The sequence below is a fragment of the Triticum urartu genome, chromosome 5 (genome assembly GCF_003073215.2).
Source record: "Triticum urartu cultivar G1812 chromosome 5, Tu2.1, whole genome shotgun sequence".
In the NCBI taxonomy this organism is placed as follows: domain Eukaryota; kingdom Viridiplantae; phylum Streptophyta; class Magnoliopsida; order Poales; family Poaceae; genus Triticum; species Triticum urartu.
The window spans coordinates 290,781,128-290,793,521 of NC_053026.1; the positions used below are offsets into that span (position 1 = coordinate 290,781,128).

A 12,394-nucleotide genomic window follows, 5' to 3' on the forward strand; every position below is an offset into this window, starting at 1 on the left:
CATAGCCAATCAACGGTTTGCTAGGACTTGGTGGGTTAGAGGTTTAACATGGCAATTGGGAGGCTGACAAGCAAAAGGTAGGCATCGTAGCATTGGCAAAGCAAAGAGCGAGCAAACTAGCATAGCAAAGATAGTAGTGATCTTGAGGGTATGATCATCTTGCCTGCAAAGCTGTCAGAGTTGACTGGATCCTCAAAAGCAAACTCAACGGGCTCCTCATTAGCGAACCCATCTCCCGGCTCTACCCAAACAAGACAAACAAGCAACAAGGATACAATCAACCACGTGCAAGCTCAAACAATAAGATGCAATGATGGTATACTATGCGGGATGCAAAATGCAAGATATGACAGGAAATGCATGAACCTGGCCTCAACTTGGAATTCCAAGTGTGCCACTGGAAAGATGAGACGAAATCGCTTGAAAACGATATAAAGAACGCCGGAATCGGAGTTATGGTTTGGAAATGGCAAGCGATTCAAAATTGGCACCGGTCTGCGATTTACAGCAAGTAGGCATCTAAATGCAATGAAATGAACATGCTACAGCACTCAAACATGGCATCAAAATACATGGCAGGGAAGCATTCAAGATGCTTAACAAAAGTCTAGCACTGAGCTACGGCCAATTCATCCATTAACAGGTTCAAACAAGCATGGCAAAAACGCAAATGGTAAACAGATCTCAGACTTAGTGAAATTAACACTTGTCTGAAATTTCAGATCATGAAGCCCTCTACGGAGCAACAAAACAACATGCTACAAGACCTGATTATGACAAACAAGAACATGGCATGGAGCTACTCAACAAGCTTAACAAAAGTCCCTTAGTGACCTTGAGCCAAAAGGGATCACAAAATATACTAACAAGCACACGAACATAGCAAAAACATAATCAGTTTTCAGACTTAGTGAAAACTGACACATGCTGAAACATAACTCACGAAGGCATGTTAACGAGCTTGATGCACTCACTACGGTGCAAGTCATGGCAAGACAAGCATACATCCATTAAGAAGGCACAAAATGCAAGCTAGACATGGCAAGAACAATGGCATAGCATGCACGGATCAACTACAACATCATCGGCAAAATTGCAAACGAGTTGACAATCTGCCCAGAATCACAACGAAGCAAAAGTAGAGCTGGATTGACTCAAGCTAGGGTGCTCCATAATTGCAAACAAAGGCATGGATGGATAGAGCACTACAATATTAACAAAACTCCTTTACTGATCATCCTCAAAAGAGGCACGGATCACTAGGAAACAGCATGAACATATGGCATCGTGAACTAAACAATCCCAGGACTTAGTGAAATTACTAAGTCCCTGAAAACAGAGTTACCGAGTGCCTCACTTTGCAAGATTGCACTAGGCACCACACACATCACAAAAATACATGGGTTTCACCTCTGGAAAGACGACAAAACCCTTAACAAAACATATGTAGAGCTCATGGGCATAACATGCACACAATAATCATGGAAAAAATGACAAATGTCTAAGATGAAGTAGCAGATCTGACAATTAACTCACGAAGCCCTCTTCTAACAGCATTTCGGGCATCAAGATGAACTCAAATGAAAATGATGCAATGAAATGAAATGATGTACTCTCTGAGACGAACATTTTGATATGTTATATGCATGAATCGGAGCTATGGATGCGGAGATATAGCATGTGCAAGAATGCAAAAAAATACTGGAAACGAGGCAAAAGTCAACCCTAGGGTTAGGATCCGGATCTGGATCTGGATCGGATGCACTGTTCACGCGCGCGACTCCCGAGGATCACCGTCACCAGGGCCGCGGTCAGAGGTCACCGGAGCCCGAATCCGACGAGGGCGAGGCGGCGGCGGCCGGATCTGCGGCCGGGCGGCGAGGGGGTCGCGGTGGAGGCGAGCCGCGGCGCGGGGCGTCGCCGGCAGCGGTGCGGTGGGGCGCGCCGGAGTCTGGCCGGCGTTGGCGTGCGGCGGCGGGGCGCGCCGGAGTTGGAGAAGGCGGCGGCGAGGCGAACTTGGCGGCGGGGTCGGGCGGCGCGAAGCTTCGGGCTCGCGGGGGCCCTGCGCGGGCCGGGCGGGCCTCAGAGGCGGCGGCGGTTGCCACGTGGCGCTGCGCGGTTGGTGGTGGTGGGATTCGGACGTTGTCCGGCTCCGTCCGGACACGTCCGGTGGCGGCGGAGACGGATTTTTAGGGTTAGAGGAAGGGGGATCCGCGAATTTTCGGGGAGAGGCCTTTATATAGGCATAGAGGGAGCTAGGAGTGTCCAAATGAGGTGCGGTTTTCGGCCACATGATCGTGATCGAACGCTCTAGATGATGGAGCAAAGTTTGGTGGGTTTTGGGCCAAATTAGAGGGGTGTTGGGCTGCAACACGTACGAGGCCTTTTCGGTCCCTCGGTTAACCGTTGGAGTATCAAACGAACTCCAAATGATACGAAACATGACAGGCGGTCTACCGGTAGTAAACCAAGGCCGCTTGACAAGTCTCGGTCCAATCCGGAAATGTTTAATCTCCACACACGAAAGAAAGCTAGAAATGACCACCGGAGGAGAACGAAGCGCTGGAATGCAAAACGGACAACGGGGAAAATGCTCAAATGCATGAGATGAACACATATGCAAATGCAATGCACATGATGACATGATATGAGATGCATGACAACGAAAACAACACACGGAGACAAAGACCCGAACCCGAGGAAATAAATATAACTTAACGCCGGAAACGGCAAGAGTTGGATTAAAAATTGGGAAAGTTATATCCGGGGTGTTACACTTGGCGTCGAACTCGCGCACAACGGCGAGCGCCTGCTTATAGAGGAGGTCACCGAGCTCCTCGTCCCACCGACGCGTGTCCTCCTGCTCCTGCTCGCGCGCAGTGCGCTCGGCGAGCGCCGCTTTGAAGGTGTCCATGTCGTGCCCAACGAGGTAGTCCTCCAGGCCGATGACGCCGCGGCCGCGTGGGCGCTCCTCCCCCGGCTCCCTCTTCACTAGAAGCAGCGGCGCCCCGAATTGCTCCCCGCGCTGGAAGAGCTCCCCGCGTCGAAAGCGTCACGCATAGGGGTGGTCGTACTCCTCCGTCTCGCGGTGGAGGAGGGACGCCGGGACTGGGAGCCGTAGAAGAACACATACTGCATTCATAGTTTGATCATCGCTACATTTCGAAAGTTACTTTACATCGCGATGCCACCCTACCCTAAACTAGCCAAAACCGGAGCTCACGGGAGCTCTCTGGGTGCCGCGGCGACACTCACTCGTCGTCGTTGGAGGAGAAAAAATTGATGTAGATCTTGTCTTGCTCCTCGGCTTCACGGCGCCATCCCGCTTGCTTGGTGTCGAACTCACGCGCGGCGGCGAGCGCCTGCTTGTAGAGGAGGTCACCGAGCTCCTCGTCCCGCCGACGCTCGTCCTCCTGCTCCTACTCGCGCGCAATGCGCTCGGTGAGCGCTGCTTCGAAGGCATCCACGTCGGGCCCAACGCGGTAGTCCCCCGAGCCGATGACGCCACGGCCGCGTGGGCGCTCCTCCCCCGGCTCCCTCTTAACGGCGCAGAGCAGAGGAAGCTCGCTGGGCTCCCTCTTCACTAGATGTAGCGGCGCGCCCGAAGTGCTCCCCGTGCCGGAAGAGCTTCTTGTAAGTGCATCTAGTGCCACCCCTAGTTGGTTTTGGAGTATTGACGACAAACTTAGTTGAGGTACTAATGTGTTTGTGAATTGCAGGATAACACATGTAGTAGTTCCTCATCGATTCGGTTTACCTACTAGAGATGACCCCCAAAAATGTGTGAAGACATTGAAGACAATGGTGGTCTGTGAAAAAATTCACATTGAAGACTGTGACATGAGAAGACATCGTATGAAGACTATGGAGTACGAAGACATAGTTGTTTTGTAGTTTCCTTTCTTCTTTGTTGAGTCATAGGAACCACCGCACTGTTAAGTGGGGTCCAAGTGAACAAAGTCAGAGTGACTGATGTGATGCTCAATCAAATCCTATGTCTTCGAGCGAAGACAATGAGAGCAAATCCTATCCAGAGCTGGATGAGTCAGCTTTACTTGTAGCCCAAGTCAAGTTGCCGCATGTGTTTAAAATCTGACCGTTGGACACGTGTCAGTTCCTTAGTGATCCAGGGTCATTTCGGACAAATCAGGTCGGGTTGCCTCCTGGCTATAAATAGCCCACCCCCTACACCATAAATTGGTGGCTGCTCAGAGTTAGTACACGGCTTTTGTCGTTTGAGAACAACCCACCTCCGAAGCATTTGAGAGAGAGATCCTTGCGAGGATAAAACCCAAAACACCCAGAGCCAAAGAGTGTTAGGCATCACTGAAGTCTTTCTGTCTGCGTGACCTGAAGACTTGTTACACTTAAGGACTGTGAATCCTCCAGCCGGTTAGGCGTCGCGTTCTGAGCATACAAGAGTCATTGTGGATTGCCGGTGAACGAAGTCTGTGAAGGTTTGGAAGTCTACCTTGGAGACTTGCTAGAGTGATTGGACGAGGACTGTGTGTCCTTAGCTCAAGAGGAATAAGGTGAAGACACGGTCTTCTGAGTTGAATCTCAGCCTCCCTAACCAGACGTACAGTTGTCACAATAACTGGAACTGATTTACCAAATCCTTGTCTTCATCAAGCTACTGGTTCTATCCTCCACCTCCTTTTACTTTACAGTTTGTCTTCGTGAAGTCATTGCATGACTGTATAATCTGATTGACTTTACTAAGTGAAGACTCTTTACTGTTTTGTTTTATACTATCTTCCATCCCGATCCATACTATCTAGCTGCTAATAGTCTTCGTGTTTTCACTTCATTGCTTACTTGACTATGACTTGTCTAGTGTAGTCTAATTTCCGCCGCATATCAATATGTTCATTTATATCGTTTGTCTTCAAAGCCCCCTGTTTTGAAGGCTATTTATAAAAATCGCCTATTCAGCCCCCCTCTAGTCGATAACTAGCACTTTCACTCCCCGCGTCGAAAGCGTCGCGCATAGCGGCGATCGTACTCCTCCGTCTCGCAGTGGAGGAGGGATGCCGGGGCCGAGAGCCCATACTTGGTGTACCGTTTGGCCGAGCGCTTGTGTGCCGCGTCGGCGGTGACGCAACGCTTGCGCTCCGGGTCTTCGCCGCCACCGCGCCGGCCTGAGCTCCACATAGTCGCAGATCGGTGGGCGGGGGTTGCGAATTTAGCTCACCGGCAGTGAAAAATCGAAAAGGGGATTGGGAAATCACGGCGGCAAGGGGATAGGGTTTCGCCCCGTATACTCGCCGCAATCCCATAGATATACCGCGGGGAAGGGGGTAGGGTTGCGGGCCACCGTAAGATCATTTACGGGCCGGGCGACTATAATAAAAGCCAAAAGGGGGCCAAACTCGTCATCGGATTTTTACAGTTTACCTCTAACGCACAAAACTTCACGCATATTCCACACCGTAGCACCCTACCAGCGAAAACCCCGTTCCCAAACGAACCGGAGATTAAAACCCCATCGCGATCTGGTGCGGTGGCCTCTCCCGTCGCCATTCCTCCGGCCGCGACTCGACCGCCGCCGCGCACCCACTCCCGCTCCCCACGATGCGGCACCTCCTCCTCTCCCGTCTCCTCCGCCGCGCCTCCTCCCCCTCCCAGCCTCACCACAACCTCCAACTCATCCGTGCTCTCTCCTCCTCCTCCCCTCTCCCGGCCTCCGACACCGACCTCCGCAAGTACGCCGGCTACGCGCTCCTCGTCCTCGGCTGCGGCGCCGCCACCTACTACTCCTTCCCCTTCCCACCCGACGCGCTCCACAAGAAGGCCGTCCCCTTCAAGTACGCGCCCCTCCCCGACGACCTCCACACCGTCTCCAACTGGAGCGGCACTCACGAGGTCCACACCCGCGTCCTCCTCCAGCCCGACTCCATCCCGGCGCTCGAGGATGCCCTCGCCACAGCCCACAGGGAGCGACGCAGGCTCAGGCCCCTCGGCTCCGGGCTGTCCCCCAATGGCCTCGGGCTCTCCCGGGCCGGCATGGTCAACCTTGCGCTCATGGACAAGGTGCTAGACGTCGATGTCAAGAAGAAGACCGTCACGGTGCAGGCTGGGATACGTGTCGCCGAGCTCGTCGATGCGCTCAGCAAGCATGGGCTCACACTGCAGAACTTTGCCTCCATTCGAGAGCAGCAGGTCGGCGGCATCATTCAGGTCTGTTCAGTTGGGGAAAGCCATTCCCTCCATACATGCGATGAGCTCTATTAGTGAATTTTGATATTACAATGAAAATCATCAAAATCACTTAGCACAAATTTGGTTGAAGATGCTCTATGGCATGCTTCACATTTGCAACACTGCAAGAGTTACTGTTATATTCACATACAAGCAAGAAAGCATCGTCTCATAGGCTGTTGCATGGATTCAAACACACTTAATGTAGAACTAATCTATTGATCTAGACATCAATGACAAAACTTTTGCATGTATTGTACTGGTAGATTCGGCTCATATCCTTGCACCTACTAATATATGGGCTAGATGGGCCTTTTTAGTTCACAGACAAATCAATTGGCAGAAAATGGTTAATAAGACTCCAGGCTATCTTTGCTCGAGTCTTACCATTTAATTAGGTCTTTCTTTTTTATAGTTCTCACTAAAATATTCTCTAATGCAACCTCCATCCCAAATTACTTGTCTTAAATTTATCTAGATACGGATGTATCTAACACTAAAATGTGTTTAGATACATCCGTATCTAGACAAATCTACAGCAACAACAACCTTTAGTCCCAAAGAAGTTGGGGTAGGCTAGAGCTGAAACCCATAAGAATCTCATAACCAACTCATGGTTCTGGCACATGGATAGCAAGCTTCCATGCACCCCTGTCCATGGCTAGTTCTTTGTTGATACTCCTCAGATCTCTCTTTACGGACTCCTCCCATGTCAAGTTCGGTATCTAGACAAATCTAAGACAAATAATTTGGGATGGAGGGAGTACTTGAGATTTGAGAGGATATAATTTATTTGCTTTTCTTCATAATGTATACTTTCTGAGCATATTATTTCTTTTATATTTAATTGCACATGGCTATGTTTACCATCTGCAGATGTTTTTAATGTTCTTTTATATTTAATTGAAGATTGAAAACTGCTTTGACTAATATTGCCCTTTTTTGGAGGAACAAGCATTTGCTCAAAGGAGCTGCGAATAGGATATTAGTTATGGTTATGGATAATCCTCAACTCCTTCTGTACACGCGCTATGCAAGGAGTTGTATCGCTGATATTTGGTAGTATTATAATGAAAATTGGAAAATCATTTGGCACAAATTTGATTGAAGATATTCGATGAAATGCTTCCCATTGGCAACACTGCATTAGTTACTGTTTTATTCGCATAAAAGCTAGAAAGCATCGCCTCATAGCCTGTTGCAGGAGTTCAAACGTGCTTAATGTGGCGACAGATGAGGGTTCCAGAGAGTGGCAAAACTTTCATGTTAATTTTACTAGGAGATTCAGTTCATGTCCTTGGACATACTACTAACAGAAGGGCTAGAGCGGTCTTTCTAGTTCAGACACATCAATCAGCAGAAAACGGTTAACAGAAAGACCGAAGGTTATCTTCGGTCGAGTCTTATCATCCGGGTCTTCCGTTTTTAGATTTCTTACCCAGAAGTTCTCCAAAACTTGAGGTTTGCTAAGAAGATAGACTTAATTTGCTTTTCATAAGGGGGGATTCTCTAAGCTTTGTCTTTGTTATATATTCATTGCACATGCTTACTATTTTTTTACCAGCTACAAATGTTTTTGACATTCTTTGTAACATGGAATTCCACGTGTTTCTACTGAAAAGAACCTCTTTCGTAGTATTGCCCATTTTTTGTGAGAGAGAGATAAGTATATTTGCTGAAAGGAGCAATGAGTAGAATGTTACTCCCTCCGTTTCAAATTACTCGTCGTGGTTTTAGTTCAAATTTGAACTAAAACCACGACGAGTAATTTGGAACGGAGGGAGTAGTTATGAACAGTTCTTATGGCATCAAAGTAACTATGTACTGCCATTTGTTTTCACTGTGTATAGTAGCTTTTATGCGTGCTAACTGCTTATCATCTGAATATGTACGCCCAACTTTACTCGCCCTACTGCTTGAGGGATCTAATTGCTTTATTGGTATTGCTCTACAACTTGTGTGAATGAAGCTTAATGTCCACTAATTTCAGTTTGGACATGATATGAATATGCGTAACTAATTTCAAATGTTAAATTCTTGATTGCCTACAGGTTGGTGCCCATGGTACTGGTGCGAGATTGCCTCCAATTGATGAGCAGGTTATTAGCATGAAACTGGTTACTCCTGCCAAAGGGACGATAGAGTTATCAAGGGAGAAAAATCCTGATTTATTTTATCTTGCCCGCTGTGGACTTGGTGGCCTAGGAGTCGTTGCAGAAGTTACTCTTCAGTGTGTAGAAAGACACCAACTTGTTGAGCATACTTTTGTTTCTAATGCAGATGAAATCAAGAAAAACCACCAGTAATGCTACACATCCCAGTTGCTTAGTCTGTATACAGTTTTAGTATCTTTTACCAGAGGAATGTCTAACTTCCTTGCTTTCATGCCCTTTTCAGGAATTGGCTTTCTGAAAACAAACATATCAAATACTTGTGGATTCCATATACTGATACAGTTGTCATTGTCCAATGTAATCCTCCTTCAAGATGGAAAACTCCAAAGTTGGCATCAAAATATGGAAAGGATGAAGCCCTACAGCATGTTCGAGACCTTTACCGAGAGTCATTGAAGAAATATAGGTGCGAACACTTGGCGTGGTTCGATATATAAATTGCACTGCTTCCTTGATTTTCTGTATGGAAACTTCATCATAACTCTTTCTAGGTTAACCTGAGAGCACATTACAAGTACTCTTGCACTTTTACAGTGTGTGCACTTGATACTAACAAACTTCACTTAGATTTTCTACACTTATGCAGATATTCTTTTGTATCTGATTACCTGAATGAATCAGCTAAATATTCCCTTGGTTAGAAACTGAAATGGTAGGGAGCAAGTGATTTTACTCTGGCTACCAACTGGCCATGGTGCTTTTAGCTTGCTCTTACATGTTTTAGTCTGAATTTGACCTTTCCAGCTTGAGACTTTGTTGTGGCTCGTACAGAAAGGCATGGGGGGCCGTGATGTTTGTAGGAAGAGTCGCATATGCCATAAGTTATACAAGAAGTGTCAGGTTGAACCTTTTTGTCTGCTTGTTAGGCATTCAGTTGTGCTACCTTGAAATGATAGACAAATTGAAGGTGTATGCAGCCAAGTAAAATACTGAATATATGTTAGAACCACTTGTAGCTTTACTCAAAGGAGTTAATTTTGAATTTATTTGCACTAAAATTCTAGCTTTACTCAGGAATAGCGGATTTTTGTTTTGTTTTGGTTTCTAGCTTATGCCACCTTATAGATGTTTTCCAGAACTGAAGCCGACAGTAAAGACCCAGCGATAGATCAACTTTCATTTACTGAATTGAGGGATCAATTGCTCGCCCTTGATCCTCTGGATAAAGATCATGTGATCAGAATTAATAAAGCAGAAGCTGAGTATTGGAAGAAGTCTGAGGGATATCGCATGTGCTGGAGTGATGAAATACTAGGTTTTGATTGTGGTGGGCAGCAGTGGGTTTCTGAAACCTGCTTCCCTACAGGAACTCTAGCGAAGCCAAACATGAAGGATTTATATTATATGGAGGAGTTGCTACAGTTGATTGAGAAGGAGGATATACCTGCACCTGCACCTATTGAGCAGCGTTGGACTGCCCGCAGCAGGAGCCCCATGAGTCCGGCATCAAGCTCTGAAGAAGATGACATATTTTCATGGGTAACTTGTTCTTCTGCCACATTTTGTTGTTGTGTTAATTAATGTTGCTGTGAGTTACAAAAGTTCTAAAGTTATACCGGTTTCACAGGAGGGCATGTTCTATTTCCATGCAATAATTTAAGATTCAACTCAGTTCAGATTTGCAAGATATCAAAAAGGCAAATGCTTACCGAGTTACTGAACAATAACACTGTCACAGTTCCAGAAGTATTTTTCTCTTATTGACCCAAATGAGATTTGGGTTTATCTTAATTTTGTGTAGAAATGTAGAACATGTTCTATTCTTATTTGGTATTTCCTACGATCCAAAATAAGTGTCGCAGTTTTGAACTAAGATTGAACTAACCGTAGTTCAAAACTGCGACACTTATTATGGATCGGAGAGAGTAATTCTTTTAGGATATTTTAAACTTTAGAGGACATTCCCCCTGTATAACTCACTTCAAACTGTGATATTTGATAATTATTTTACAAGCCGATGAAAAACTTTGCTATTCTCAACATTTTGTCATTTGTACTTCATAGATACCTACAGAAATCAGTATGTATAGGTGTCAGTATTGGTAATAAATTAACAACAGTCATGGAAGAACTTTGGTTCATGCTACTTTGTCGAATACATAGAAAATTTTGTAGATGAATCTGGCAAAACTCATTTGTTAACCATGACACAAGGTTTTATGCAGTTTTTACCATGTTTCAACTTTTAGTTAACTACTTTCTTTGTTAGTCCTCTTAAAATACTTACTGTGGTAATGTAATGCAGGTTGGTATAATAATGTATTTACCAACATCGGATCCTCGCCAAAGGAAGGATATTACCGAGGAGTTCTTCAACTACAGAAGTCTGACGCAAACTAGTCTCTGGGATGATTATTCTGCATATGAACACTGGGCTAAAATTGAGGTAACAACTTTAACTATCACCTGCAAGATTCATGCACCCACTACCGTTTGGTGTTTGTTAGTAAGCATTGCTGCAGACGTGGTGGAAGATTAGCATCATACCTGTTCATTTCAAGAGAATCATCTCTTCTCTTGCAGGCATAGCAGTGGCCTGCTAAACTGTCTTGAAAGCATTATTGACAAAATGGTTTGCTTCCTAACGAATTCTCTGATTCTTTTCAGGTTCCGAAGGACAAGGATGAACTTGCTCAACTGCAGGCTAGGTTGCGGAAACGCTTCCCCGTTGACGCATATAACAAGGCGCGCATGGAGCTGGACCCTAACAAGGTTCTCTCCAGTGCCAAGTTAGAGAAGTTTTTCCCAGGAATGCAGACTGTCCAACATGCAAGGTAAAGGTGTCCTGATTGATGGCATGCTCAAGGCACAGAGCTTTATCATAATGTGTATCCTTTTTTTTGCCCTCTGGAGAAATGTACTCTTCCAAGAGTTGGATTCTGTCGTTGATAGTTGGATCAAAAGTCAAAACTATCATGCTGATGTGCTGGTGGTTTACATGATTATAGACGCGGGCTTCCGAGTTAATTTCTTTGTAGAACTTGCTTGGTTGGTAGAGCCGTAGAGGTAGTTTTTTTAGCGATCTCAGGTTAAGCGCTTGTTGGAGGAGGATGTCTTTGGTTCATGACTAAACAATCTATGCTTATCTATGGTACTATATATCATCCTCTGTTGAAATAAATTCTGGGGAAGAAGAACAAATTGATTCAGTTCAATGTGCAGCTGGAGAATTTCTTTTTAAACCAAAATTTTAACAAATCATCGTGTTGTGATTGCGCAATCGTACTGAGCCAGTATGGTTGGCTGCGTTTGGCGCTGCGGTGGATTTTCGTAATCTTGTCCTATTTTAGTGTTTGCTTGATCTACCTTGCTCATTTCCCCCCTGAAATTTTAGATTATAAAATAAGCACAACAGATTCTACAAGTACAAACTGAGCCATGAAGTTGCTTTACTAGAAAAACAATCTTGGCGACTACTCTAGAATCCTAGACTCTTTGTGTGCAAAAGTTCTTACCCAGATGGAGATATACTCAATACAGGCCCTAAGAAGGGCTCTTCTTTTACATGGCAAAGTATTGTTGTGGGCATACAAACGTTCAAAAGGGGATGCATTTGGAGGGTGGGCATTGGCTCACAGATTAACATCTGGAACGATCCTTGGATTCCAACTAGTGAATCTAGGAAGGTCATCACACCAAGAGGAACAACTATGTTGGGGAAAGTGGGAGAATTGATTGATCCGCACACTGGCCAATGGGATGAAGCTCCTATACGTTCTGTGTTCTCACCCGTCGATGTTCACAAAATATTACAAATACCACTTTGGGTGGAAGTGATGGATGATTTTGTAGCTTGGCATCACACTCTTTTTGGTACTTTCTCACTACGATCAGCATATTATGTTGAATTTGAACACCAATTTGGACACCATTGGAACCGCAGTAATGGACCAGGTAGTCACCAAGAATGTGACTCGTGGAAAAAAAATTTTGGAGCCTTAAGATATCGGGGAAGGTAAAACACTTTGTGTGGAAAGTGCTTCGCGGGGTATTACCGTGTCTAGGAACACTAGTTGGTA

General features: G+C 45.7%; 1 protein-coding gene across 1 annotated transcript; it reads left to right on the forward strand.

The window, feature by feature from the left end:
* Nucleotides 1-5,457: 5,457 nt before the first annotated feature.
* LOC125508638 (L-galactono-1,4-lactone dehydrogenase 2, mitochondrial) lies at nt 5,458-11,530 on the forward strand. The gene is made up of 6 exons (XM_048673396.1): nt 5,458-6,180; nt 8,253-8,503; nt 8,599-8,781; nt 9,452-9,854; nt 10,621-10,761; nt 10,983-11,530. Exons 1-6 carry the CDS (start codon nt 5,575-5,577, stop codon nt 11,151-11,153), a joined length of 1,755 nt encoding a protein of 584 aa, XP_048529353.1. The 5' UTR covers nt 5,458-5,574; the 3' UTR covers nt 11,154-11,530.
* The last annotated feature ends 864 nt before the right edge of the window (nt 11,531-12,394 follow it).

What these genes read in the sequence shown, in the direction of transcription:
- LOC125508638 (XM_048673396.1), top strand. Translation starts at nt 5,575, where the DNA reads ATGCGGCACCTCCTCCTCTCCCGTCTCCTCCGCCGCGCCTCCTCCCCC. An exon ending in GAAATCAAGAAAAACCACCA is followed by an intron (nt 8,504 to 8,598) that starts GTAATGCTACAC and finishes TGCCCTTTTCAG; the next exon opens with GAATTGGCTTTCTGAAAACA. An exon ending in AACACTGGGCTAAAATTGAG is followed by an intron (nt 10,762 to 10,982) that starts GTAACAACTTTA and finishes GATTCTTTTCAG; the next exon opens with GTTCCGAAGGACAAGGATGA.